The sequence below is a fragment of the Vigna umbellata genome, chromosome 10 (assembly GCF_029865625.1).
Source record: "Vigna umbellata cultivar VRB3 chromosome 10, Vumbellata_1.0, whole genome shotgun sequence".
Lineage (NCBI taxonomy): Eukaryota > Viridiplantae > Streptophyta > Magnoliopsida > Fabales > Fabaceae > Vigna > Vigna umbellata.
Window position 1 is genome coordinate 14,978,948 of NC_142174.1, and position 27,804 is coordinate 15,006,751.

Here is a 27,804-nt window from a genome sequence, read left to right on the forward strand (position 1 = left end):
AATCATTGTGAATACTTAATTTTTTTATTAAATTAGATCGAATTAAAATTGAATAACACATATTTTTATATGTTTTTTAATGATATTCTTTCGTTAGAATTTAAATTTTGTCTTAATAGTATATATAATAGAGGCCATATAAAATTAATCACTACAAGTAACAGACTTAAATGTGGATAATATTTATTTTGGTACTTCAATTATTCTTTTTATTTTTTTGTCTTTTAATTTAAAATAAAAAGTTGCTTTCAATTCATGAGACTAAATCGTATCAGTGATCTTGATTTATACTTAACATTCGTCACATGAGTTTAATTTAGTAACTTAACTTTTTGAAGTTTGTTGAGAACTTCAGTTTGTTTTTAGTCTTATAGGACTTGATGTTTCTTCTATGCTAGCTTTCATTGCTTGAATTTTCAGTCACATTATAGAAACAACTAGTAATATTGATTTTTGTCACTTCACTATCATTTAAAATATCCTTTCACCGTATTCCTTATTGTTATAGAATAAAGTGGTGTAGAAGAGATGCATTTTTATTTTTTATTTTTTATAGAATTTAAATTTTATATTTAAGCAATCAAAATACATTTTAAACGAATTATTCTATATTTAAATTTTCTATCCAATAAACTTAGTTCAAAACAAAATTCTTTCTGTTACTTTATTAAATTTTATAATATACACACGATATCAGTAAAAAATAAGTATTTAATTCTTCACGTTTTCTCGTTACAATAACATAATAACTCTAAACTTAATATCTTAAAATCTTTTAATTTTTAACAGACGTTGAAAAATATAGTCAGTGATTGTCACCAACAAGTATTGTTTGGGTTTTGTTTATGATATCGCGGCGGCCTTGACTTTGTTTTTTAATATTTTTTTTGGCTTAAATGTTGTGGTGAAAGCAATTTTGAATGATGGAGAAAATTATGGATCATGTTTTATACATATATGCAGAGTACATCCTATTGAGATTGTTATATATATAAATATGTAAAATTTAGTTTTATATCTTAACCAGAACAATTTTCACAATCTCGTATAGAAGAAAAAGTTATGTAGGTATTTTTTATGGTTTAAACCCTCCCTTGGTCCTCAAGTTTGTATGAAAATCTCATTTGGGTCCTCAAGTTTTTTTCTGTCTCAATTGGGTCATATTTTTTGTAAAAGTGAGCACATTGTACCATAACCGTTAAGTGGTGTGAGACGGCGTTAAATTGGTGTGAGCTGATGCTCAGAGAATGTGGTGATGTGTTTAGGGTTTCTTACGTGGACTGTTTTGTTTAAAAAAATAGTGCTGATGTGGCATAAGTACCCTTTATTCATATTAGGTATATCAGAATTAGGGATTTGAAAATTGGAATTGGGGATTTAATTTCGTTGTTGCGAGACGAAGCGGAGGACGAACAAGAACTCGAATCTTGAACAAGACGAAGAGGCCAGCTAATAGTTGACGCGACTAAGGTAAGATACTTCGTTTCGTCTTTGGTTTTCTGTTTCAGTGCATAAGTGTGATTTGTGGTCTTCGACAATTGGGTTTTTGTCTTGGTCTGTATGAATTTTTATAATGCTTTGTGGTCCCCATTTTGCATGTTCAATTGTTACATTGTAGTTTACACATTGTGGTCCCGAATTTTGTTTCTTGAATTGTTTATCAGTTGTAGTGGTCCCCTGTCTATGAGTGTTTCGTTAGTGGGGATGTTACTTTGTTCCCTGTCCCCTTGTCTTTGTCGGTGTGAGTGTTTAGTTAGTGAGTGAGTGTTTCCGTAGTTGTAGCACTGTAATATTCGAAACAGTTGTTAACCCCCATAATGTACAGGTTATAAAAGGAAGTTGTTGATATGGATGAGGAACGTATTAAGGTGGTGGTCCACCATTCTGGAAATTTTGTGAGTGATGATAATGGGAACTTAAGCTTTGAAGGAGAGAGAGCAGAATGGTCTTGTGATCCAGACTTGTTTAGCTATTTTGGCATAGTAGCGTCAGTCAAAGAATTAGGTCATATGTTTTACATATAACTGAATATCTTCATTAAACAAATGTTAATTACAATATGTTGAATATGTCAGGGTCTTTTGCCAGCAATCCAGGATCTTCTACCTGGTGTAGAACAAAGATTTTGTGTTAGACATTTATATTCAAACTTCAGAAAAAAATTTCCTGGAAAAAACCTTAAACGTCTGATGTGGCGGGCAGCAACAGCAACACACCCACAACAATGGGAGACTGAAATGAGGAATATTAGAGACATAAGACAGCAGCTCTGGTTCACCAAGACGAAACACGATCCTCTCCAACACGAGAATATACTTTGGATGAGATGGGATGCCCTTAAATGTTAGGGCTTCGTAGCCTACGTGGATAAAACACAACAAACAGTCAATTTTAATGCACAATGTCACGTCTGTAAATGGAAAAATCCAGCTCACACCAATTTAACGCCGTCTCACACCACTTAACGGTTATGGTACAATGTGCTCACTTTTACAAAAAATATGACCCAATTGAGACAGAAAAAAACTTGAAGACCCAAATGAGATTTTCATACAAACTTGAGGACCAAGGGAGGGTTTAAACCTATTTTTTATTTATATTTTATACATTTGTGTATAAGATGAAACAACTCAATTATCCTTATTTAATATATTTGATTTTACTGATAAAAAACAATACTAAAATCAAATTTTCACAAAAATTAGAGACACCATTTAGAAAATGGTATGAAAATAGAGACACCATTCATAATTGGCTAAAAAATTCTCATAATCGGTTTTCATTTCTTATAATACTCCATCAAACAGTTGCAAATCAAAATTACCTTCTCCTGAAAAGGTTACATGCATTGTTCGTAAAACTGTATTAGGAAAGGATCATCACACGTCTGTTCAGATTGCATAGGAAGGGAGGCAATGTTATGCTGTAAATCTGGGAGGTTGTCGACACAGTGTCAGGTTCATTTCAGGAAGATGTTGTAACCTATACCAAATCCAAATTTTAATTGATAAGAAAAATCTCTATTTATAAAATAAATATATTTGAAACACGAAAGTATTTTAATAATTTTATTTTTAATTTAAAATAAAAAATAAAAAATATTTAAATATTTTTAACCCTAAAATTTAAAATTCATAATATATAAAAATATATTGACAACTAAAATTTGATACACTATATTACATATAAACCTTATATATATATATATATATATTATATACAACTATAACTATACATTAAAAATAATTTGACAGTATTTTTTATTATTCATAATTTTATATTATGTTTTTGCTTAACTTTGTCCCTGTTCCTCTCTTGTTTGTTCCTAACTACAAATATCACACATGCATTTTATAAACTCTTTCTTTAATTGTTTTTTTTAAATACATAAAACAAAACAGTGAAAAATCATTTAAAAAAAATTACAATAATAACTTTCGATTATAAATCATTTTTAATACAGTAACAAAATTATTTCGTATAAATATTTTCCTTCAGTCAGAGTTTAATTTCAATTTATCTGTTTGATTAATGTCTAAATAAATATTTTTCTTAATCAATCAACCCTTCCCTCCTTTTTCTATTTCTTTTTTATACATTTAAATAAGTTGTTAATGTAAATTTAAAAACAACTTAGCTAGATGCACTACTTAAGTAGTGTGTTTGTTACAATTCGTTTGATTTTTTAGTTTTCCTGAATTAATCTTTAGAAGTTTTTGTTGTGGTATACATTTTTTCTTAATTTAAAATATAAAAATGTATAAAGATTATAGAAAATTTGAATAACTTACATGAGCTATTAAGCTGAAACCTTTAAACATAAGATAGAACAAGATAAAAAAAAAACTATTTTATTAAAAAGTTATCATTTCTCCACTATATTATATAGCAAATTCACTAAACATAAATATAATAATGAAATTATTTAATCAATAAAAAATTGCTATTGAAATATGCGTAATATGTCTACAATATTAATTTTATTATATATTTTAATCCAAAAAAATTAACATTTATCTATATAGGCAGCACAAAATCATTTTTGACGGCACGAACCAGATCCTTCAACGAATTTCACTTCTCCATTAAACACCACTGATCCTCCTTCAAACGTTGTTACTCCCTGTTACGGCATTCACCAACATATACGTATCCGCATAACTACCAAGTTCAAGTTTTCAAAAGGACAAAAACTCATAATAATTTAGGGTTGGTACTGTTTCATATTTCTTCTCATTTTCTTTTTGAATTTCACAAGAGTTTTTGTTTTTACCTTGTGGTTTTGACTTTTTAAGTTGCACAATTATATTTTGACGCCAAATTTCTTTTACACATTACCTTTTATTATTTTTTATCCATTTTTTCTTTATAAATATAAAAACTTTGCACCTACAATGTATTGTATACTGATTTTTTTGGTGTCAAACAATTTTTTTTATATTCTCTCCAATATTTTTTTAATGTTTTTTTATTATCATTATTTATAATTGTTTTTTTACACATGATTACTTATTTTTATTTATTATTTTATTGATATAATGTTTTTTATTTACTTGCATCAAATGTTATTTTTTAAAATTTTTAACTAATATATTTACTACATTCTTATATTTTGGGGTTGACGTAAAATAATTGTCATCACTCTGATTATTCTTTTTAATCCATGTCAACGGACCAAAGTTTGCAAACTCGTAATTATACAAAACAAACAATATAATACTCAAAATCCACTTTATATAGGCAATATTTATCAATAAAAGAAAGATTTTCTTACAATATATATATATATATATATATATATATATATATATATATATTATATTCACTTAAAGAGTAATTATTATGATAATATTATTTAAAAAATTGTTAATGGAAAAATATTCTCTACTTTACACTTTTTGGTGCAATTTCATGCCGATAAATTAATTTTGTCGCTAGGCCCAATAAGCTCAGTCAAAGGCCCATTAAACTCTAACGGTAATGCAAAACCCTAATACCTCAAAACGGAACCTGCTGGCCTATAAAGTCGAAGCATATTCTGCATCTTCAAGGAACCGTGACCACCGTTTTTTTCTACCAAATCCAACCTCTGCATTTGTGCTTCTATTCGTGAGATATGTTTGTGTTTGTGTTGTGTTTTTTTTGTTTTATTACTGTATTCGATTTTATTATTCTTGTTTGGGGGTTAAATTTGGGTTGAGGAACAGGATGCGATGTGTGGTTTTCTCTGTGATGATGAAAATGATGACGAGTCCGATCTATATTCCATTCTTTAAAATTCTGATGACAATCGAGGCATTTGTCTGAGAGGTTTCCACTGTTCTTTGCATCCTTTATTTTGGGGGCGTGGGGTGTTTAATCTTTTGCATGCTTCTAGTTTTTTATTTTTTTAAATGAGATTAGGGCTTTTTTCTATAATGGCATGGTGATTGATTACGAATATTTTCATATGATAATTCATATGATGAATACAATCCTCCTACTCATTCTGAATGCCTATCATGTTTTCGTTCATGGTGTATTTTCTTTTAATTTTTTTCTTCAATTTTACATGGAAAAGATAGAGAAAGACCATTAAGTGGCTGTGATGAGAACGATATTTTGTTTCTGTTGAGTTTATCTATGATTGCATTTCAAGCACTTTTGAGCTACTGTCTTTCTCTTTTATAACTTCATCCCCTAAACATATGTTAGATAACACTACAATGATAGTTTACTGAAAATTAGATTCGCTTTTTTGTTTAAATTCAAATTCTCTGTAATTAAATTCAAACCAAAATGACAAGTACATATTTCTATTTTTTATTCGATTTTGAAGTTAGGTAATATTAATGATGATCTGAATATGTACGTAAGCTAACACATTGCCTGAGTAATAGTTAAATTAGCTGGGTAATGGTTGCTTGCTTTATTATTTCATGAAATCTTTAAATTTGCATAACCTACCAATTAAACATGTTTGGAATTGTATTTCGATCTTACTATATTTGAACCTGTATCTTTAGAATTTATTCTAATTTTTAAGGTTAATATTGGATTAAATGTTAATAGTGGACTTTGAATGCAGAATGAAGCTAAATAGGAATAAGTTATAATAATGAGATCAATTTGTCATTACCCCTATCAAGATGCCACTTCAAGCATGAGGTGTGGTCGAACTTTGTTGGGTATGATGTATCATGCAGGGAATGTTGGGTATTTGTACTCGCCAAGAGAGGTTGGCATATCGTTTTCACCTGTGTTAGTATCAAAATGTAGACCATGAAGTTTACTTTGTTAAAGCTGGGTATACACCATCTAGGAAGCAAAATTGGAAGATAGCATTTTAACCCCGTGTTCAAGGCTGTTCGGAAGAGTAGAACACCAAAATTTAAGTTCTACAAGATACATCAGGGGAGGGACATTGTCCGAACATCAGAGGAAGTGATCTGTACTGACAGTAAGCACCGTAATCTGCCGAGCATGTTTACCATGTTGTTTTCTGTGCCTTGTTCCCTACAATATGGCAAAGTTATTTCAAATTTGGCTAATGGAGATAGAAATTAGACTTAAATCCGTTGTTGTTGTGATCATATTTATCCTGGTTAAGACATTAGCTCGATACTAAATTAAATCATAAGGTCATAAGTTGAATCAACGCTTCATTTGGATGTCAAAGGTTTTTATGGATTATGGATGTTGAAGTTCAAGGCCCTGATATGGAGGCATAACTAGTTCATGTGGTGGATGGTGGTCTGGAATTGTCTCCCTTTTTGCATTCTTTTTAAGCTCCTCAACCGAGGATTTAATGCTTTAAAACTTTCTATGGAAGGGTTTCCTTATAAAAGCACCATTTATACCGAAAATTTCTAAGTTTGAAATCAGAACGAGGGGAAAAATAAAAATAATATTTTTGTTTTAGTGATGTAAAATACTTTTAGTAACATGGTGCAAACCTGTTTCTCCTATCCTGCTTTTTTCTATATATGATCACTTTCCATTTCCTTTGAAATCAATTCCCTCCACAGGATGCTAAAGTTGATTACGACGAAGCTTTTTCTTTTTCTCAACTTTTTATGTAAATGTAAGAATAGTTTATTTATTTCCGTGAGTCATATAGAAAGTTATTTTATTTTATTCTTTGCCATATGTATGTGTTAAATAATATTTACTTTTTAGCAATCATTTTCTCACAAAATATAGGCATATCACGGTGAAGGGAAAAACGTGCTTATCCAAAGTAGACTTTGTTAAGCTCTATGGACTTATCGGTGCGCATGCCTTTAACACCATTCGTGGAACGAAACAAAATAAACAATGAATAATAAGTTTGTAAAATAAAAATGTGTTCTTTAAAATTGAGATATTTTTCTTAATCACATTGTCAGTCAAGAAAATTAACCTATTTTGCTAAGAATTAATCAGTAAAGAAGATTTATTATTTAAATAATAATAATAAAAAGTTACTAGTAAAAGTGGAAAGGGAAAATTGGAGAAGTTATTGAGTTTATCTGTGACAGAAACTATATTTGATCCTAATTGAGAAGGTTGTAACGTGGCAACAAGAAAAACATTGACATTAGCTTGAGTGATCCAATAAGAATTGGCCTTATCCTATCGGAAATCTTACTCGCACCACAGCCACCAAATACTCCTATTGCCTCCATTTTCTGCCATTCATCACTCACAACAACCACTTGCAAATCTTTCAATATCAACACAAATACTTTGGTGGCTGCACCTAGCACCAGCATCAATGGCAGCCTCACTACAAGCTGCAGCTACCTTCATGCAACCCACCAAGGTGGGCTTAACCTCCCGCAACCTCAAATCTTCTCAATGCATCTCTAAGGCTTTCGGCTTGGAACCCGCCGGACCTAAATTCACCTGCTCTCTTCAGTCTGATCTCAAAGACCTGGCTCAAAAGTGCGCCGACGCCACCAAACTTGCAGGATTCGCCCTTGCCACCTCGGCTCTCCTAGTTTCTGTATGTTTTACTTGCTTTTCCTTTCTCTCTCCTTTACCATCTTCAGTTACTGCCCTTTTATTCGAACAAATTAAACCAGCATCACTATTTCCATTCATTCACACCATGCATACCAAGTTAGAATTTCATGAAATGTTGTATGAGAAATGGTATTTGTAGGATTGCTTATTCAGCAAATTATTCAAGTAATAAAAGTAGGAATGAATGAATAACAGAAGTGAGTGTGAAATTTCAGGGAGCAAGTGCAGAAGGTGTTCCAAAGAGGCTAACCTTCGACGAAATCCAGAGCAAGACATATCTGGAAGTGAAGGGAACTGGAACTGCTAACCAGTGCCCAACCATCGATGGTGGAGTGGACTCATTCGCCTTCAAGGCAGGCAAATACAACGCCAAGAAGCTGTGTCTGGAACCCACTTCCTTCACGGTGAAGGCAGAGGGTGTGGCCAAGAACGCCCCTCTAGAGTTCCAAAACACCAAGCTCATGACCCGTCTCACCTACACCCTCGACGAGATCGAGGGCCCCTTCGAGGTTTCACCCGACGGAACGGTGAAATTCGAGGAGAAAGACGGGATTGACTACGCTGCTGTGACTGTTCAGCTTCCCGGGGGAGAGCGTGTGCCGTTCCTCTTCACCATCAAGCAGTTGGTGGCCACTGGGAAACCAGAAAGCTTCAGTGGGGACTTCCTTGTTCCCTCTTACCGTGGTTCCTCTTTCTTGGACCCCAAGGGAAGGGGTGCCTCAACCGGTTATGACAATGCTGTTGCTTTGCCTGCTGGTGGCAGAGGAGATGAGGAGGAGCTTGCAAAGGAGAACAACAAAAGTGCTTCATCTTCCAAAGGGAAAATTACCTTGAGTGTGACCAAGACCAAGCCTGAGACTGGAGAGGTTATTGGGGTGTTTGAGAGTATTCAGCCTTCTGATACTGATTTGGGGGCTAAAGCTCCTAAGGATGTGAAGATCCAAGGTGTCTGGTATGCGCAGCTTGAGTCATAGACATGTTTTTTTATGCTGTAATTCTATTTTCTTGTAACTTGTTGCGAAGCACTCAGAGCGTTACCATGTATGTATATTATAACGACTTCGATTATAATAATGTCCAAAATTAAATTCTCTCTAGTTACATTTTCGAGAATTCATACTCACTTGTGGCAATCTGATTGCCTATGAGTGCTTGTTGTTGGAACCTATCTTAGATTGTAGGAAACAATCGCGTATTCTACAAAGCTGTCGTAAAATAAGCTATTGGTTCTTAAACATAAACGGAATGTCATGTTGGAGAGTCTGTCATGACATCCGAGGTTGGATCAGTTTCTTGAACATGGACATTTGGATACGGTGTTATTACTTTCGTATTTGGAATGATCGATGCATTCAACACAAGAGAAAACTAATATAATTTCGTCCTCACAAAAGAATGGAGAAAACGAAAGCTCAAACCTGATCTTAGTCTCAACCTTACGCACATTATATACAATATCTTGTGTTATTCAACTGTAATTATTACTTACGATTAAACTATTGAATCTTATAAGTATTTTTTTTTACTTTTAACAATTTTTTTGGGCTGAAATTGAATCTATCTTTTTTTTTAAATGATCCACATTATTAATTATAAAAATTAAGGAGAAATTTGGTTAAGATAATACTTGATGAGGAAATTAAAATAAATACAAACCTAAATTTTTTAATGAATTAATCAATTATAATATTAATTATTCAAAACCAAGTGTTTTATTCTCATGTTACATCTTTCTATAGTTCTTACTTTATAATCTGATAAAATATAACATTATATAATAAGTAAGATTCGGTTAATCCACAGGAGAATTATTCATGATGAGTAAGATAATTACTCACTTATAATGTACAAATACAAGTAGTTAACAACCAACTATTAAGTGAAGTGATGGCAAAACCTACCTTGTATGAACATTTTAGTATTCACTTCGTCCATAAATACTTATGTATAGTAAACATTTAGCCCTGCTGCTTTTATGTTTGAAGCACGAAAAAAATTATGACAAATATTGCAATAATCAATTTATTCAAACATCTTTGTGTTTGATTAATCATTAATTTTCATTTTATTATTTAGTTTTAAACGTTATTATGTTTCGAAAACAACAATACTTAACGCATGAAAGGAAAGCATGGTGTTAGGTCCATATCTAACTTGCGTATTCGTCTATGTTTTTTTTTTCAATTAACGACAGAAAAATGAATACATAGGATTGATACAAGAACATTTGGTACCTCAGTATTACTGGGTTTGATAATTCTATTTGATGTTCTCCACTCTGAAACTGAAACACGCGACCGTTGGTTCCCGCCTTTTCTGCGTTGGCTCTCTACAAACACAGATCAGCACAACCATATGGCACAAGTTGAAGTCACCCACTCATCAAACCCTTCACCATCTCCTGGATCAGAGCACCTCCTTCAGACAACTCAAGCTTGTACATGCCCAAATCATCCTCCTTGGACTTGCTGACCAAGTTGTCACCCTAGGCAAGCTAGTCTCTCTTTGCGTTCAAGAGGGAGATCTCCGTTATGCACACCTCCTGTTTGATCAAATTCCCCAACCCAATAAATTCATGTACAATCATTTGATAAGGGGTTATTCGAATATCGATGATCCAATAAATTCTTTGTTGCTCTACCGCCAAATGGTGAGGGCGGGCCTTATGCCAAACCAATTCACCTTCCCCTTTGTTTTCAAAGCTTGCGCTGCCAAACCCTTCTATTGGGAAGCTGTTAGTGTTCATGCTCAGGCCATTAAACTCGGAATGAGGTGTCATGCATGCGTGCAAAATTCAATTTTGACTGTCTATGTTGCTTGCCGTCAAATACCAAGTGCACGGCAAGTGTTTGATGATATTTCTGACAGGACTCTGGTATCCTGGAATTCTATGATTGCTGGGTATTCTAAAATTGGCCACTGTTCTGGTGCTGTTATGTTGTTAGAGGAAATGCAACATCAGGGAGTACAGCCTGACGTGTTCACCTTTGTTAGCTTGCTTTCTGTTTCCTCAAAGAATGGTAATTTGGATTTGGGAAGATTTGTTCATCTTTATATCGTTACTACTGATGTTCAAATTGATTCAATTGTGAAGAATGCCCTAATAGACATGTATGCCAAGTGCGGGCATTTGCAATATGCTAAACGTGTTTTTGATAGAATGCTTGATAAAAACGTTGTTTCTTGGACATGTATGGTCAATGCTTATGCCAATCATGGTCTTATTGATAACGCTGTGCAAATTTTTAATCAGATGCCTGTGAAGAACGTGGTTTCTTGGAATTCAATAATCTGGTGCCTTGTTCAAGAAGGGCTTTACACGGAAGCTATGGAACTTTTCCACAGAATGTGCATTTCAGATGTGATTCCTGACGATGGTACTCTTGTTAACATTCTTTCATGCTGCAGTCACATGGGCGATCTGGCATTGGGAAAACAAGCCCACGATTACATTTGTGGTAATAATATTACAGTGAGTGTGACGCTCTGTAACTCCCTAATAGACATGTACGCAAAATGTGGTGCTCTTCATACTGCTATGGACATCTTCTTTGGGATGCCTGAGAAGAATGTGGTGTCATGGAACGTTATTATTGGGGCACTTGCTTTGCATGGTTTTGGAGAAGAAGCAATTGAGACGTTCAGGAGGATGCAAGCCAGTGGGCTGTGTCCCGATGAGATTACCTTCACAGGGTTACTTTCTGCTTGTAGTCACAGTGGTCTAGTGGACATGGGGCGATATTATTTTGAATTGATGAGTTCTACGTTCGGGATTTCTCCAAATGTTGCACATTATGCATGCATGGTTGATCTTTTAGGGCGTGGGGGATTCATAGGAGAAGCAGTGACCCTGATACAAAAGATGCCTGTTAAACCAGACGTTGTAGTTTGGGGTGCTTTGCTTAGTGCTTGCAGGACCTATGGGAATCTGGAGATTGCAAAGCAAATCATGAAGCAGTTGCTAGAGTTGGGACGATATGACTCTGGCCTTTATGTGCTTCTCTCAAACATGTATTCGGAGTCTCAAAGATGGGATGACATGAAAAAGATCAGGAAAATAATGGATGACGCTGGGATACAAAAGTGTAAAGCGATTAGCTGCATTGAAATCGATGGCTGTTGCCATCAGTTCATGGTGGATGACAAAACACACGATACTTCAGCCAGTATATACTCCACGCTGGATCAATTAATGGATCATCTCAAGTCTGTACATCATTGTAAATCTTTTGATGTGGAGGACATAAACTATTCTAGAAATCTTCAATAATTCAGCATCAAGTTTGATGGATGGAATGGTAATTTCTTAAAATGAAATGATTATTTCCTCCCAATTCTAATGGCATCTTCTATTGAAACAAACAAACAAAACTTTTAACTTTTTTTCATATATATAAATTATAGACCATCACGGTATTATCATGGTTAATTGAGTATCTTTCAGTTTTAAAATTTGGTAAGATAAATTTTAAATTGTAAATATAAACCTGTACTTAAATAATTTAAATTAAACATTTATATGGAAGTGCGTGTTTTCCATTGGAAAGTAGTGTGATATTCGATTTTTCATCTTCAAAATAAGCAGGAGCTTAAATTCATCGTCCGACATTTTAGAAAGGAAAAAGTTTGTTTGACCACAACAATTTCACATTTGCATAGATATAAAATGGTTATAGAAAAATAATATTTTGTATTTGTAAAAAAAAAAAGAACAGAAAGAGAAAAATAATGAGTGATAGTGTTAATGAAAGTAAAAAATTTTGGGTGTTAAAATAACAAATGTTGATTCAAATTGTAGCGAGAACCTGAAGGACTGCCTATAGTAACTCGTGTTTTTTACTCAAATGCGAATATCCATTGGTATGTGTTGTTACTACATAATCTGTTGAGAAATGAATCTGGATAAATTCATATACTAATAAAGCAAAAGGAAGCCAACAAAAAATCCTCCAGTCCAATAATAAGTGCATATAATATTGCAGTATATTTATGCAGCATGTCCAAATTAATTGGATTTGGAAGCACACAGGTGTTGGCGAAGCTTATAATCAATTTCAAGTGTCGGCGACCAGAAATTAAGCATTATAATATTGGAGTGTTTTGTATTTAGACTCAAAAGCATACCATGAGCAACAATACTAATCTTTGTTGTGTCAGTGTATTAGATTTTTAAGTCCCATGGCATTATGACAATTTTAATGTGCCTTTTTCGTATGTTTTGATCGAATCTGATATTTGATTATAAAATTGAGCATAGTTGGCGTGCCCAAAATTTGACCTCTCAAAATGTAGGAGACTTTTTAGAATGGTCAATTGGACAGAGTACAAGATGAGTACAATTGCTGCAACACATTCATATGAAATCTGCTTTATGTTCCTGCATTCAATGCATCCTTCGCACATCACCAATCGCATACAAAAGCTGCTCTACACTAACCATTTCTATTTATCCCCTTCTACCAACACCGTCACAGAATAAACCAGAGCAAAACACAAAACCAAATTATTCATTGCTGTAATCAAATATATTTCGACAAAAAGTTGAATCTTAATTAATGATTCAATTATGAACGCCTTAATTTTAAATGAGTTATCACTTAATGAAAAATGTGTTAAATTAAGTATTAATCACATTGCAAGTTCTAAAAAAGAAAAAGATAATATAAGAGTTTAGTTATGTAAATTCAATGAATGGAATCTTGTCTTAAAACTTTTGTTTTTCTTTCACACCGGCAAAATTTAAGGATGTCTTTGATCTCAATAGTATGCATGTGCATATCTAACCTCGTTTTAAAATACTAAGTTACAATCAAAAGGAAATTAAAGAAGAGATATAAAAATGGACCAAGACAGTTTTGTCAATTTTTAGAATGTATCCACTTGCACCAATTTAACTTCTTTTCTTTCAAAAATATTTATCCAATTTCAAAATTATCTACAAATATCATATTATTGAAAAAAAAAAGGATACAAGAATTTTATTAAATGCTAAATAATTAAGGTAGGTAGCGTTTGTCCTTTATAAATTTTGTGTGGCTATTGATTCTTCCTCTCACTACCCCACCACTATTAATTCATGCCGGAAATGTGCCACAATACTTCCAATTCAATCTTCACATATACCATATTAAATTTTACAAAAGTCATTTATCTTCTAAATAACCAGTGTAACAATAATGTAAGCATCCATTATAATTAATTATGATAATATAATATGATTGGTTGTGTAAAGTTAGATAATTGGTTATTTGTAGAAATTTGACCTTTAATATGACTTACTATATTTTGAACGAAGAAGGAATGAGTTATCACCTAACCAAGAAAAAAACACATGAAATTGAATTAAAACTAAATTAATACTAATCTGTTAGGTCTAAACATCTAAAGAAAGTAGAATTTTTTAATGTGCAATTATCAAAATAAACATGAAATCTAATATTTAGTACCATCTATTTCTAAAATTTATATTAACTTTAAAATACATCTGCCGTTAAGGTCATGTCTAACAATCTTTTAAAAATTAAAACGAGTCGTAAAAATAAAATAAAAAATGTCTTGGAAGCAACTTTTTCTTTCAGAGTTCAAAGAGTGTTATCTTATCAGATTATTCTTGTCAGAGATTCTTGTATGAGAGTAGAAGTTACAACGAAGTGTTAGAATAAAACAAAAAAGTAAATCAGACCTTACATCATAACCTTGATTATGGTTTAATAAATTAAAAGTGACTATGGATTAAAACTTAAGTATTAATTAGCTACAAATATACTAATTCAAATTATCATTCTATATAAAGCCTTTAATATAAATATTTATTTTTCTGAAAAATGTAATGTAAATTTAAAAACGACCCCGTTGGTGCTAATCCAAAAATATTATTTTGACCAAGAAGTGCCAAAAACTTTAACAGCCAGATTAGAAAAGTGAAACGATTAGTAAAAGAATGAATAATAGTTTTAATAAGAAGATATAAATGACTTTTAAAAACCGATGTTATGATCTACATGCATCTTAAAGTATTAAAAAGAAATCGAAAAAACTAATAGGGCAATGAATTTGCTATGGGGTCAGAGTTTTGAAAAAGGTGTAAAAGGAACATGATTATGGAAAAGAAAAAAGAAAGTATTGCGAAGTGGAGCATGGATCACGATAGAGACCAACGATTGAGTGGGGAAGGGAATGAGTGAAGAAGCTTCATGGTATGGTTTGAGGGTGGGTCACGTAATGACCATCATTATTAACATAACAACCAAATATTATAAAGGAAGAGAAAGACAAGTCCTTTTGAACAACATCATGCATTCAAAAAAATATCACTTCACTTCGGATCCCCACCCAAACCAACATAAGAGGAGGCACCATTGTACTTTCCCTTTACTTCCTTCACAAGAATTTCTCGATTAGATTAAGCATAACATTCAACAAATAGTGAACTAAACGAATAAAGTTAGGTCTTTTTCTTAACTCCCGTACCATCTTTTCCTGTCACTGTTTCAAAATAAACGATAACAAATAACTTAGTTTAATTTTACATATTGGGTCCTCATAAAGGAGCAAAATTGTAGCAGGAATGGGTTATGGTGCCTGCTGAGGCTGCAGGGGGTTCGACCCAGATCACCTTACGCCAGATTCTGTCGGAGTGTTTCTGCTTCTGCAATCTTACTTTATTATTTATTTTTTTATGTTACGCTTTATCAATTATTATTGTTATTATTGTTTTATTTGTCTGGTTTACGATTCCCACTGTCTTTTTCTCCACGTGGCTTCGTAGCTGCCTTGCAGCGAGGCACCATACACTTCTCCACCTGCCACGTCTTCTTCACACACCAATCTCCACACACTTCGCCTCTCCAATTATACTCCAATTATACTCCAACATGCATAATGTATACACACGTAATAATAGCACACGGCATTTCATACGATGCAACAACATCGAATTATCTAACCTTATTCGTCAAATAAACAACATTAACGGGAGAAGAAGGAGTGCTATATAGAAGCTAGTGGTATTGGAAACTGTTTCATATGGGAGCATTAATATTGACCAAACTGTTGTCTAATTTTTTCAGCGTGAAATCGCGAAAAGCTGGGATCTCCTTCTTTTACCACCAACTTTTTATTTTTATTTATTTATTTATTTAACAAGGAAGAAAAACAGAACACTAAAACCGGTCTGCCAAATCTCTCAACATGGTCATTATGAAAAAAAGTGCTCATAATGCACATAGCGACTGGCGAGAGAACCAGAGATTTATTTTCACGTGTTAGAACAATAGCTAACGACAAAAGAAACAAAATAAAGAAACACGAGGCATACATGGTTTATTTCGTATTATTCTTCTGTCGAACGCAATGACGTGCTATGCATCATACATGATCCGATTAAGTAATGATGGGATTCTTTACTAAAGAAAAAGCACGGACACTGTTTCTGTGTGTGAAATTTCAGTGATTAAGTTTCCATGGAAGCGTGTCAACAGGAGCAGCACTTGCATTTTGTTACATTAATTTTTCTTGAATTGAAAAGGGGGAAGGAAGATTATTGAAGGTTTGGTGTGATTAAGTTAACAGGAGGTGAAAAAAAACACCGCCCCCGCGAGATTTCACGTGATGTGCTTGGTCCTCACACTTGTATTCTTCGACTTGATTCAATTCAAACTCAGCCAAAAACAAAGGCAGTGAGTGAGTGGCATGAGTTGTAAATACATACAGGATCTTCAGAATAGGGTCAGTTTGGCACACTAATGCGAGTAAGTACTACAACCTGTCAACACCAACTTACAGCCTGGAAAGCCTTTGCCACTGTTCCAAAATTTCATAATTAAATTAATTCTAAATCCTACGTGGCAAAGTACTCCGTTTCACTCCCTATATATATTCTTTCTTCTTTTTCCTCTTTCTCCAAACAATCAATTACCACGATTCCTGATTTCCGATTCCGCCCTCACCCAGTCACACCCACCAGGCTCCCTCAGTCATGGGAAACTGCAACTCATCCGATTCAACCCGGGTCGCCACAGCCAAGCTTATTCTTCAAGACGGAAAGTTGCAGGAGTTCTCGTATCCTGTGAAGGTATCGTTCTTGTTGCAGAAGTATCCCGCCTGCTTCATATGCAACTCCGACGAAATGGACTTCGACGACGTCGTTTCGGCCATCGACGAGGACCAGGTCCTGCAACCCGGTCAGCTCTATTTCGCGCTTCCCCTCAGTCGCCTGAAGCAGCGCTTGCAGCCTCACGAGATGGCCGCATTGGCCGTCAAGGCCAGCTCTGCGCTCATGAAAACCGCCGACAAATGCGGCTCTCGCCGCAAACAAATTTTGCTCTCTAACGAATATGACTCTAACCCTAAGCGCGTGTCTCCCACACTCGCTGCCGGTGCCGGAACTGTACATAGAAGGGGAAGGGCCACCGCTCCCGCCGGTAAGGGGAGGTTTGCGGCCTTGTTGAGTTCCATTCCGGAGTAGGGGTAGTTTCGGAAGAGAATATATCAGCTGGTGATTTCGTTCGTTTGTACATAAAAAAACTTTATTAAAAAAAAGTGATATAAAATTTTGAACATTGTAGAGTTGTTTTAGGAACAATGAAAACGATTAGATTCTCGGACCAAGTCATGATGGATATTCATTCATATTCCGTTCTATTCTGCCTCCTTATATTATTAACACGACTTCCATTTTAGGTTCTGACCGCAAAATAGTATGCTTTATCATGAAAATAAGTATTTATAGACCTTTTCATTCTTACGACATCACATTATTTGGGTTACAAAAAATATTTATCTATTCACATGGTCAACGATTAAGCTCCACAGGAAAATTTGACTAATTAGTTTCAGTCATACAAGTTTTTTTCTTTTCTTTTAATTTCAGAATTTGTTATCTTTTTACTTAAACCAACAAATTATTGGTTAAGAATGAGGTCATTTATGGGAGGGCCGTTTTTAATTAAATTGTTTTCATCCAGTGAAAATAACGCCCTTTGGTTACATTAAATACAATACAAGTTGAGAGGGATATGCAATTACGATAAAGATTGGTTGTGTTGTGACAAAAGTAGAAAGTGGTATGGTAGTGGACAGCATAAGAAACAGAAAGCAGAGGAGTGAGATGAGATTGTGAGGAAGAGGGAAGGAATTTGAGAAGGATAGTGAGATGGGAGAAACGACGGAATAAATAAGCAAGGTGGTTATGATTAAATGGGTTGACGATCGTAACCTTATCCTTATCCAATCCTGAGGCATTTGTAAAAGGTTAAAATCCAAAGAGGTGAGACAAAGAAATATAATTATGCGTGTAATGTAGTCTTTCCTGGTTTTGGAGTTTTCGTATGGATCCAATTCGTATCTTTGATACTGCTATACACACAATTAAGCAAAGACAAGAATAATTTGATTGAGCGGGAGCGAGTAGGAAGTGGACAATGAACAGAAACCAAAGGGTGAACGTTGAAGAGAATGGACAATTGAAGAAGAAATCTTGGTTGATGCAATGAAATATCCCTATTGTGTTGGTAGTGTAAAAGTGAGTAGTGGTGGAGAAGCACGTAAAGAAATGCATGCTGGACCCAACAAAAGGAGTCAGAGTGAGCAGGTTGGGGTTTTAGGTGAGTACTGTTTGTTTGTTGGGTTGTGGAATTGTTTACAGCTGTAACAAGCCTGGTCGTACGGTAACAATAACACCAAAAAATCGTATCAGACTCATCATCATCACTCATGAGTCATGACATATGAATGCGGTGTACGAATGGGTCTCCGAAACCAGCCTAGCCTAAACCAATGCGACTCAATCGAAATCAATTTCAAGAATAGACGTTTCATAAATACAATCCTCTTGTTATTATGTGTACATTGTTTGTGCATGCTGGTATAGAAATGTGCAGTTGCAGTAGTGATGTGGAGGAGTTACTAAAGAAGGTAGTGGGATTGTGGAAAGGTGGTGCGAATAAATGGGAAATGTGAGGACTACTACTGCCACTACTACACTCACCCAACCTGAATATGGTTCCTTTCAACTTTGGACCATGCTATTTGGTTTTCGCCCATTCCATACTTCTATTTTCGTTAGCTCTGTGTGGACCTCAGTTCTAAAGTTTGGCTAAAAACTTAATTACATATTAGGTTGTCTCTAATTAATTTCACAAATTTAGGGCATGGACAATGCTCTCCCTTCTACAACTGTCATCACCCATGATTTATGACTCTGCTACCCAAACGCCAAATCAAATTTCATTTCCAACAATATGTTCCCGCATACCATAAATATTTTCAACACCACAAAATAATATCATATTCTACTTTTAAATTACATTAACCATTCAAATATCCGAATAATATAAATTAATTAAATCATCTTAAAAAATTTCTGGAAACGCGATGCGGTCTCGTTACTGCAAAAACAAAGCTTATACATTATAATGTGATTATTAAGAAAGAGAAATAGATAAATGTGAATAGGGTGATGAATGTCTCACAGCATGTGTCGGTGTTGTATATTTAAAAATTCAGGCAGCATTGAGCGAAAAGTGGCATGCGATTTATGTAGCATAAGAACAAGGTAAAATAGAACACACGTTTGATTTAAGGTTACGTCTTAGATGGTGGTGTACCACACACCTTTGTTGTGGGTCTCTAGCTTTTATATAATTGCACAGATGATAATGACAACCTAATAGGAAACGGGACTCACATGCTCAGTGAAATCTAGGTAAATTTCACCCAGTAGAGGAAAGTACATGAAAAAAGTGATATATAGAGTAAATGTTTTCTATTTCTGATTATTATTATTATACATTGGATGCATTGGCTGTAAAGTTCAGTAGAACAGGTAAGATAAAGTAATTATTTATCACATTTCAAACTATTACTTAATGTCCAAAAGGTCTACCTGTTTATTGATTCAATTCTCGAGAAGAAAGGAACTTTTATTCTCTATTCTCTCGTTGGTAAGACAAATTTATAAGTGAACTTTTATGAAAGTTTCTTGTGGGTCAGCAAAGTTTTAACTCTTTTGGATTAATCAAGTGTGGAGGCAGCTGCTATAATAACAAGACAACTGTGTGTTTGCAAGATCAAGGACGGTGTGACCTTTTGGGAAGTTTAATTACATTTGGCAATGGATGTTATATGTAGGTAGAATGTTTGAATTTGTTTTCCTTCAAATTAATAAATTGTAACTTGAATACTCTCTTTTTCTTTCAATAATGTGAATACTGACTTATATGCTTGGGTGGGTTCCGTCTTCATTTTAATTTTCTATTGCACCGTAATCAACCTCAAATAATTGCAAGACTTTTTTGTGTTTAAGTCAACTCTAAAGCATGAGTGCACTTTTGTTCTCTAGTAATGCCCGAATAATATGAAATTTGAAACTTGGAATTTTCAGTAGAAAGATAAGGCTCTACTAGTAAAGATTCTAGTAAAGATAGATATGTTGATTTTGTGGATCTAACTTTAGCTGAATGTCGTTTCATGGTAATGCAAGAGTATTATGATAAGCTTTGTCTTAGATTATATTTGTTTAGATTTAACAAAAATAAATGAGAAATGATAAAAGAAGCAAATTGTAATTTAATAAATAAAATCATAATTCATTAAGCTATAATGATGATGGAGAAAAGAGTAGTTTATTCAGTTTTTATTTTTTTTAGAATTACAACAACTTGTGTATTGAACTTACGTTTATATACGTGTGTGTGTATATATATATATATATATATATATATATATATATATATATATATATATATATATATATATAAATGAATGAACTATTTTTCATATTGTTTTTTGGATTCTTGAAATAATCAAATGAACCAATAACATAAGCTCGGTTAGACATATTATTGGGGATCCAAGTGTTATATATATCTTCTGAGTGAACCTTTTTCTCGATAATCCCAGCAATAGTATTAGAGCTAATAGTTTGTTTTGGTGACCAGCTCAAGCGAGTACAATAGTCTCTGTATCGAAAGTCTTTTCGGATAAGGATTTCAGATAAGTGTGTCTCGTTAAGATAATGACGGTATGAATGAGTACTCGTGGTTGAGAATGCTTTCGTTGGAGGAAGAGTGTACCAATATGGAAGGGACTCACCCTTGAGGGGGAGATTGTTGAGAATCCAAGTGTGAATTCAAACCCTACATTGGATAGAAATGAGAAAGTAGAGCATTATATAAAGGTGAAAAACTCATTGACCAATTGCCTTAAGATTTTTTGTAGAGAGTGATGTCAACCCCTTATGTGGTTGAACTCAAATCTCATTGGTATTGTGTCTCTCTAGTGAATATCTTCCTCGATAAATCCAATACTAGTATCAAAACTGATGATTCATCTTGGTTATCGGCTCAGGCGAATACATTGAAAGTCTTGTTCACCACTCACATGCTCCCACTTCTCTTCATTTTTACTCTCATCGATTTTGACACATTTGGCTTTATTTTTAAAAAATTTATGACCGAGCAGAAAGCCATGTTTCCTATAACATACGTCTAGAATGTAAGAGAAGATCTTGCTAATGTGTGAAATAGATCTAATAAGAGGATATGAGATCTAACGTATTGTTTATTTAGACCTTTAAGGAATTGCATAACCAAATCCTCATTTTTTCTTTAATTAATCAGGTTAATCACCCCACAAGAACATTCTTAGTACACTAACAAACAAGATCGAGTTTGAAGTTGTCTATCTCATCCCAGATAACGCATAATTTAGTGAATTACAATGGATTCATGCTTCATGGAAGATACTTCAAATTGTAAGTCAAAGATGCGCAATGCACATGAAATCACAAATGAAAATATCTCGACTTCAAATCATTTCATATTGCTTATGCATTGTCCATCCATAAGATGATTTGTGGAATTGAAGGAGATAGTGAACAATCTAGGAGACCACTTATCATTGCAATGCTTCCACCGTTGATACAAAATATCTTTCTTTTCTAATTCAGGGACAATCTCATCTAGGAACTTGACACTCAATGTCATTGTTATGGATCTGCACATACTTGTTTTCATCAAGGACGAGAGAAACCAAGACAGTCACAAGATTTTCGCTTGGATGCAAGAACAAATGAGCGAGTATTAAAAATTGAACATAAGTCATTTCGATCATAGTAGAAAGAAACAAGAACGAACAAAAGATTTTAAGATGGTATGAAAACACTTAACTAATTTTACAAAACTTGAATTCAAATCTTATTTCTTAACAAAAATTGAAATTCAAACATGTTTTTTTGTTTGGAAAACATTCGATGTGCTAACAACCATTTTTTTATTGTTAGTTGAGTTTTTAGGCTTTATGTTTGAGTCAACGAGGGAAAGTTCAGGGAAACACCTATGGTTGGACTTTCACTATTCCAGCAAAGAAAGTATATAATTATGATAGGTGGTGTAGGTTAAAGAACTTTGCATTGCAAAGGAAGCCAGATAAATCATTAAACGAACATAGTTAAATTTGTAGGCTTGCAGTTGGAAAGTTGATGAAGCAAGCAAGTAGTTGTTTTCTGTGTGCTGATATTCGCCCATAGTAAACCACACAACACGTATTGGCACCTAGGAATCACTTTATAGTTTATATTTATTTTTAAACTTATAATTCTCTTATTCTTTTTATTGTATTTTTTACTATTATGAAATGAAATAAATAACTTCTATGAAGTCAAATTAAAATGGAAATATTAAAATTTCTTGACACCTATCTGTTTTCTCTCAGGTTAAGAATACTAAACCCTGGTTTTCCTGATTGAAACAAACATATTTAAGAATTTGAAAGATATGGCATTTTCACATTGTAAATTACTTCTTGTCGATGCACTAGTCAATTTCCAACTTGATCAATCCATAGAAGTACTAGGAACAAAAAGAAACATTTATTTGAAATGCAAGAGCTGGATTTAAGGTGTGGTAGAAATCTATTTTGAGATCAAAGTTAAAACGATTTGTTAATTGTAATTTAAAGGATGTATTTTATTTTGAAAGAGTTTTTAGTAATAAGATATAATGAATAATGTTTCAGTTAAGAAAATATTAAACATATAATAGAATATTTTAATAATATGTATATATAATATAATTAAGGTTTTGATAACTTAGGTGGTTAAATTAAACTTTGAAGTATTTAGGTAAAGAGAATTAACTATGAGCAGTTCTAACTCTAATAATGAATATAACTGGTAAGATAGGTTAGAGTGGGTGCAAACCTCACCCTACAAGCCGATTTTGTGGGGTTAAGTTAGGCTTAAAGTCCACTTCTAACATGGTATCAGAGTCATGGTTAGAGTCTATTCTAGTGATATTTGTTGTTTGTTGGACATATTGTTTCATCCGCTATCGGACCACCCATTAAAAATATCTAATTCCACGCTCGAGATGTATATACTTCGACGTGAGAAGGGTGTGTTGAAAGTCTCACATCTACTAGAGATAAGGCCAATTGATAGTTTATAAGTGAGTGTAAATCTCACTTTACAAGTCGATTTTGTGGGATTGAGTTAGGCTTAAAGTCCACTTCTAACAATTTATAATTTTTATTGAAAAAATTTTCAACTTATAACATGGTAAAAATTGTTGTTGTTGTCATAGGATTGTCAAACTTCTTTTTTATTGAATTGAGCTGTCATAGGTTTACTCTAATGTTACCACTTGCCAAACAAAAACCTTAAAAGTTAAGTTGAGAGAGTCAAGCATGCCATTGCATCATGTTGATCAATGGTACGAATGTCAATTAACTTTATTGGTGCACAATAGAATAAGTTTTAAAAGTATTCATTATTTTACACTGTCTTCTGAATAATGAAAATATAAGTAAAATGACTTGTGAAATTATTATAATGTTTTTCATATTAATTATGATTATATTGGTGATAATTGAGAACATGATAAAATAAATACGATAATTATAAACAAAACTTAAATTATTTTTCATAAAATTTATCAAGATATAAATGTTTTTAAAAATATATAAATATAGACAAAAATGATGATTTAAGAAGAATAAAAACCTAACATCTTGGTGGATGGAAAAGAGAAATAATTGGTTGAAAAATAAAGGTCCACTGAGCAATCAAAATCAACAAATTTGATGTTTTTAAAAAGCTAAATTTAATGTTTTTAAAAAAATAAAGAATTAAATTGAAAAATCCAATAACTAGAGGTCTTTTTTAAAATTAGAATGAAATTAGAAAATCAAATTATAAGTTAAGTGTCTTTTTTAATGATAAAAGTTATGTTATAAACTATGACTTTTTATTCTTTTGAACATCACTTATGTAAAAAAAAGTTTAAATGTTTTTATGTATCATTTATACAGTTATATATGGTTAGTTATGAAGAATATGTGGTTAGTAAATACTCTATCAAAGTTGAGATGTATATTCACTTAAGTCACATATGGATGTGTGTATATTAATTTTAATGATAAAAATTATGTTATAGACTATGACTTTTTATCTTTATGAACATCACCTATATAAAAAAAAAGTTTAAATATACTTATATGAAAAAAGTATAAAATATTTTCACATATCATAAAAAAATATCATATTAAGTTTATGTAATACAAAAAATACATCATTTAAGTGAATTTCAAACACATCATAAAAAATACAAAAATTTCTATTTAAAACATATCTCAAAATTTACAAAATTCTACACATCAAATATTCACATTTAAACATCTAATATGTTTCGGATATTCTTCACTTATCTAATCAATATCATATTAAGTTTATGTAATAATTAAATTATGTTTATCTAAAGGTAGTATGTGTTAAAAGTCTCGTATTGATTAGAGATAAGACTAATTTATATTATATAAGTGAATATAGACCTCATCTTACAAGCCAATTTTGTGGGATTGACTTAGGTTTAAAGTCCATTTCTTAAAATAATATCAGAGACTCTTCCATACAAACCAATTTTGTGGGATTGTATTAAACTTAAAATTCACCTCTTAAAATATTTACTTTTTCACTCTATAAATATTATTCTATTCAAGTACTAATAAATTTTCAAATGTCAAATTATAAATAAATATCATTTTCAAACGATAAAAGGATTATTATTTTTTTACTTCATTACATCTATAAAACTTTGTTTTCCTAATAGTACATTAATAAACTTAAAAGAGAATTAAAAAACATAAATTAAAAGAAAAAAAAGCACACACATACCCACACACACATATATATATATATACACATATATATATATATATATATATATATATATATATATATATATATATATATATATATATATATATATATATATATGCATGCACACATATAAGCTATTAATCGACTTGTTTATATGTTTAAAATAACAATTGTTGTAATTTTTGCAAAAAAGAAAATTATTATATGGAAAATGTTAATGAAAAAAAAACATAAAATAGAATTATTGGAAAAGTATAAACTTCATACTTCAAAAAATAAAATGTACTTATTTTAAATTTAGTTGCTCGATTAACCAACAAGGAGGTAAATAAATGTTTTCGTAATAAATTTAAAAAAGGTTAAATAATGTGGTTGACATCTATAATTTTAAATCAGTCTCTTTTGTATGTGTCTTAGTTCTTATGTTAAAAATTTTAATTCAATCAAATCTTTTCCACTACACTATATTGACACGGTTAAATATTTTACTTTTTTCTTTTTTAATTTTACTTTTTAAATTGTTACTTGTTAAATTGATGTTATGCTACATGTGATGTGATACTGCATTGTTATGTGTTATTATCATACCAAATATCATTACCTTAATCACAATTTAGTTTATTCCTTTTTATTTTGCCTCATTTTTATCTTAATTGTTTTTAAGATAAATCAATTTTATCTCTTTTCAAACAAACTTTAATTTTTACTAAATATTTTTAATAAGACTGAGTTTATTTATATTTATATTTTACATTAAAATTTATTTCAAATTTTAATTTTATTTGTTTTAAATTATTCTAAAATTGTTTAAAAAATTTACATTTGAATTGTTAATAATTTTATTTTATTTTATAAAATGTAATTGATAAATAAGTTTAGCATAGTTGAAATTAGTTTTGAATTTTAAATAAAATTCAATGAAAAATATAAATATAAATAAATTTAATTTTATTAAAAATATTTAATAAAAATATTTATATAAACATTAAATTTCGTTTCAATTTGAAAAAATGAAATTATTTAATTTTAAAAAAAAATTAAAAAAATTATTTACTTTTAAAACAAGTCTCATCGTAGAATAATCACACTATATTAAATCTATGACTATTGTAGCCTTCACCACATAAACCCTACTTCAATTAACCGGTTATAATCGAGGAAGGTATTACATCTTAATTTTAATCTAATTTCACATTAGAGGTCCTACTTTATCTATTTAGTCAAATCATTGTTTCCCACATATATGCATATTTAATATTTTGCTCACCAGTATCTTTAACTATTATTTAAGAAACAGAAATACATCTTAAAAAATATAATATTTGACTAAGAAAAATAATATTTAATTGAGACAAATACATAAGACTTAATAAAATTTAAAGTATTTTGAAAAAATAAATAAATTGGGGACCAAAGCTCTCTTATTTCATAACCAAGCTCTGCCACTAATTTTAGTGTGGGTGATTTCTCAACTTGTGTGGTTTTAAATCCTTACCCCTTTTATGTACATGAATTTATTTATTTCCTTGTCAATAATCTATTATGCATGGCCAGGGCCACAATTGTGACTCTGTTTTGTTTAATTATCATGGTGTACCAATTATATTTCTGTTTTCGTATAATGAAATATAAGTTAATGATAATTAATTATGATGATGTTATAATATAATAATAATAATAACTAATTAAATAATAATATAAATATAATAATAATAAATCCACTTATAAAGACATTATTTTATATTCTTTAAGATTTATTATGTGTATCAAATCATTCATAAATTTACATTCATTTTATTTACTTTTTTTTTTCACTATCTAAACAATCATAATACTCTCTTCCTCTATTTTTCTTTTTCATTTTATTAAATTTACTCTTCAATATAAACACACTCGTGGTATTAGAAATTTATAATTGATCTGATAATATGATAATTTATATTATTAGTATTCTTATTGATTACCAAATTAATCCGAAGTGACTTGAGCTTGCTGTTGTTAAGTATTTGAATTGCTTAAAAGGAAAAGTTTACCTGTAAAGAGTCAAACGTTCAAATCAATATTTAAATATAAAATAAGTATTAAGTTATATTATTTCTTGTAATTAGGAATACTTATAGTATTTTGTGAGTGTGTTAGTGTGACAATAAATAAAATAAACTCAAGATATAATAACATAATAATAAATATAATAATTTGATTCTTCAATTTATTATAGTATAAATTATGTTTATATTATAATAAAAAAAATTCTTGATTTTATAAGATTAATATTTCATGTAGATCTCACGTTTAAATCTTATGTTTATTAGACTATTTTCGGTTTGACAATAATAATAGATGTTAATATTTTATATAGATCTTACACTTAGATATAATTTTTATTGTACGAAATAACATATTTTCAATCAAGATATAAAATTAGAATTTAAATATCTTATCAAATTTTCTATATTAATATTTATATTAGACGAAACATTTCAATTTTTTATTTTTTGAATTGCGTCATAATTGTTTTCTGAGGAAGTTTTGAGACGGGCTGATTCTCAATAAATCCCAACTACAAAATGCTTCTAAGTAAAAAGAAGTCAAAATTGGTTTAAAAACTAAAGAAAAGACAAAATTCAATGAATACGAGAAATAAGTTAGGGAGATAATAAATT

The 27,804-nt window shown here is 31.5% G+C and overlaps 2 protein-coding genes, 2 non-coding genes and 1 pseudogene across 4 annotated transcripts; all 5 read left to right on the plus strand.

Annotated features, from left to right (window-relative positions):
* The first annotated feature begins 5,224 nt into the window (after positions 1-5,224).
* On the plus strand, positions 5,225-5,312 carry LOC124829197 (small nucleolar RNA SNOR75). The gene has a single exon (XR_007028072.1). It is a non-coding gene; the product is annotated as a small nucleolar RNA SNOR75 (small nucleolar RNA).
* Positions 5,313-5,417: 105 nt separating this feature from the next.
* On the plus strand, positions 5,418-5,492 carry LOC124829196 (small nucleolar RNA Z105). Its single transcript, XR_007028071.1, has one exon. It is a non-coding gene; the product is annotated as a small nucleolar RNA Z105 (small nucleolar RNA).
* Positions 5,493-7,649: 2,157 nt separating this feature from the next.
* On the plus strand, positions 7,650-9,083 carry LOC124829186 (oxygen-evolving enhancer protein 1, chloroplastic-like). Its single transcript, XM_047302651.2, has 2 exons — positions 7,650-7,966; positions 8,202-9,083. Exons 1-2 carry the CDS (start codon positions 7,736-7,738, stop codon positions 8,958-8,960), a joined length of 990 nt encoding a protein of 329 aa, XP_047158607.1. The 5' UTR covers positions 7,650-7,735; the 3' UTR covers positions 8,961-9,083.
* Positions 9,084-10,027: 944 nt separating this feature from the next.
* Positions 10,028-12,277, plus strand: LOC148191987 (pentatricopeptide repeat-containing protein At2g22410, mitochondrial pseudogene; annotated as a pseudogene).
* Positions 12,278-16,877: 4,600 nt separating this feature from the next.
* Positions 16,878-17,626, plus strand: LOC124826471 (uncharacterized). The gene has a single exon (XM_047299302.2). It carries the CDS (start codon positions 16,964-16,966, stop codon positions 17,450-17,452), a length of 489 nt encoding a protein of 162 aa, XP_047155258.1. The 5' UTR covers positions 16,878-16,963; the 3' UTR covers positions 17,453-17,626.
* The last annotated feature ends 10,178 nt before the right edge of the window (positions 17,627-27,804 follow it).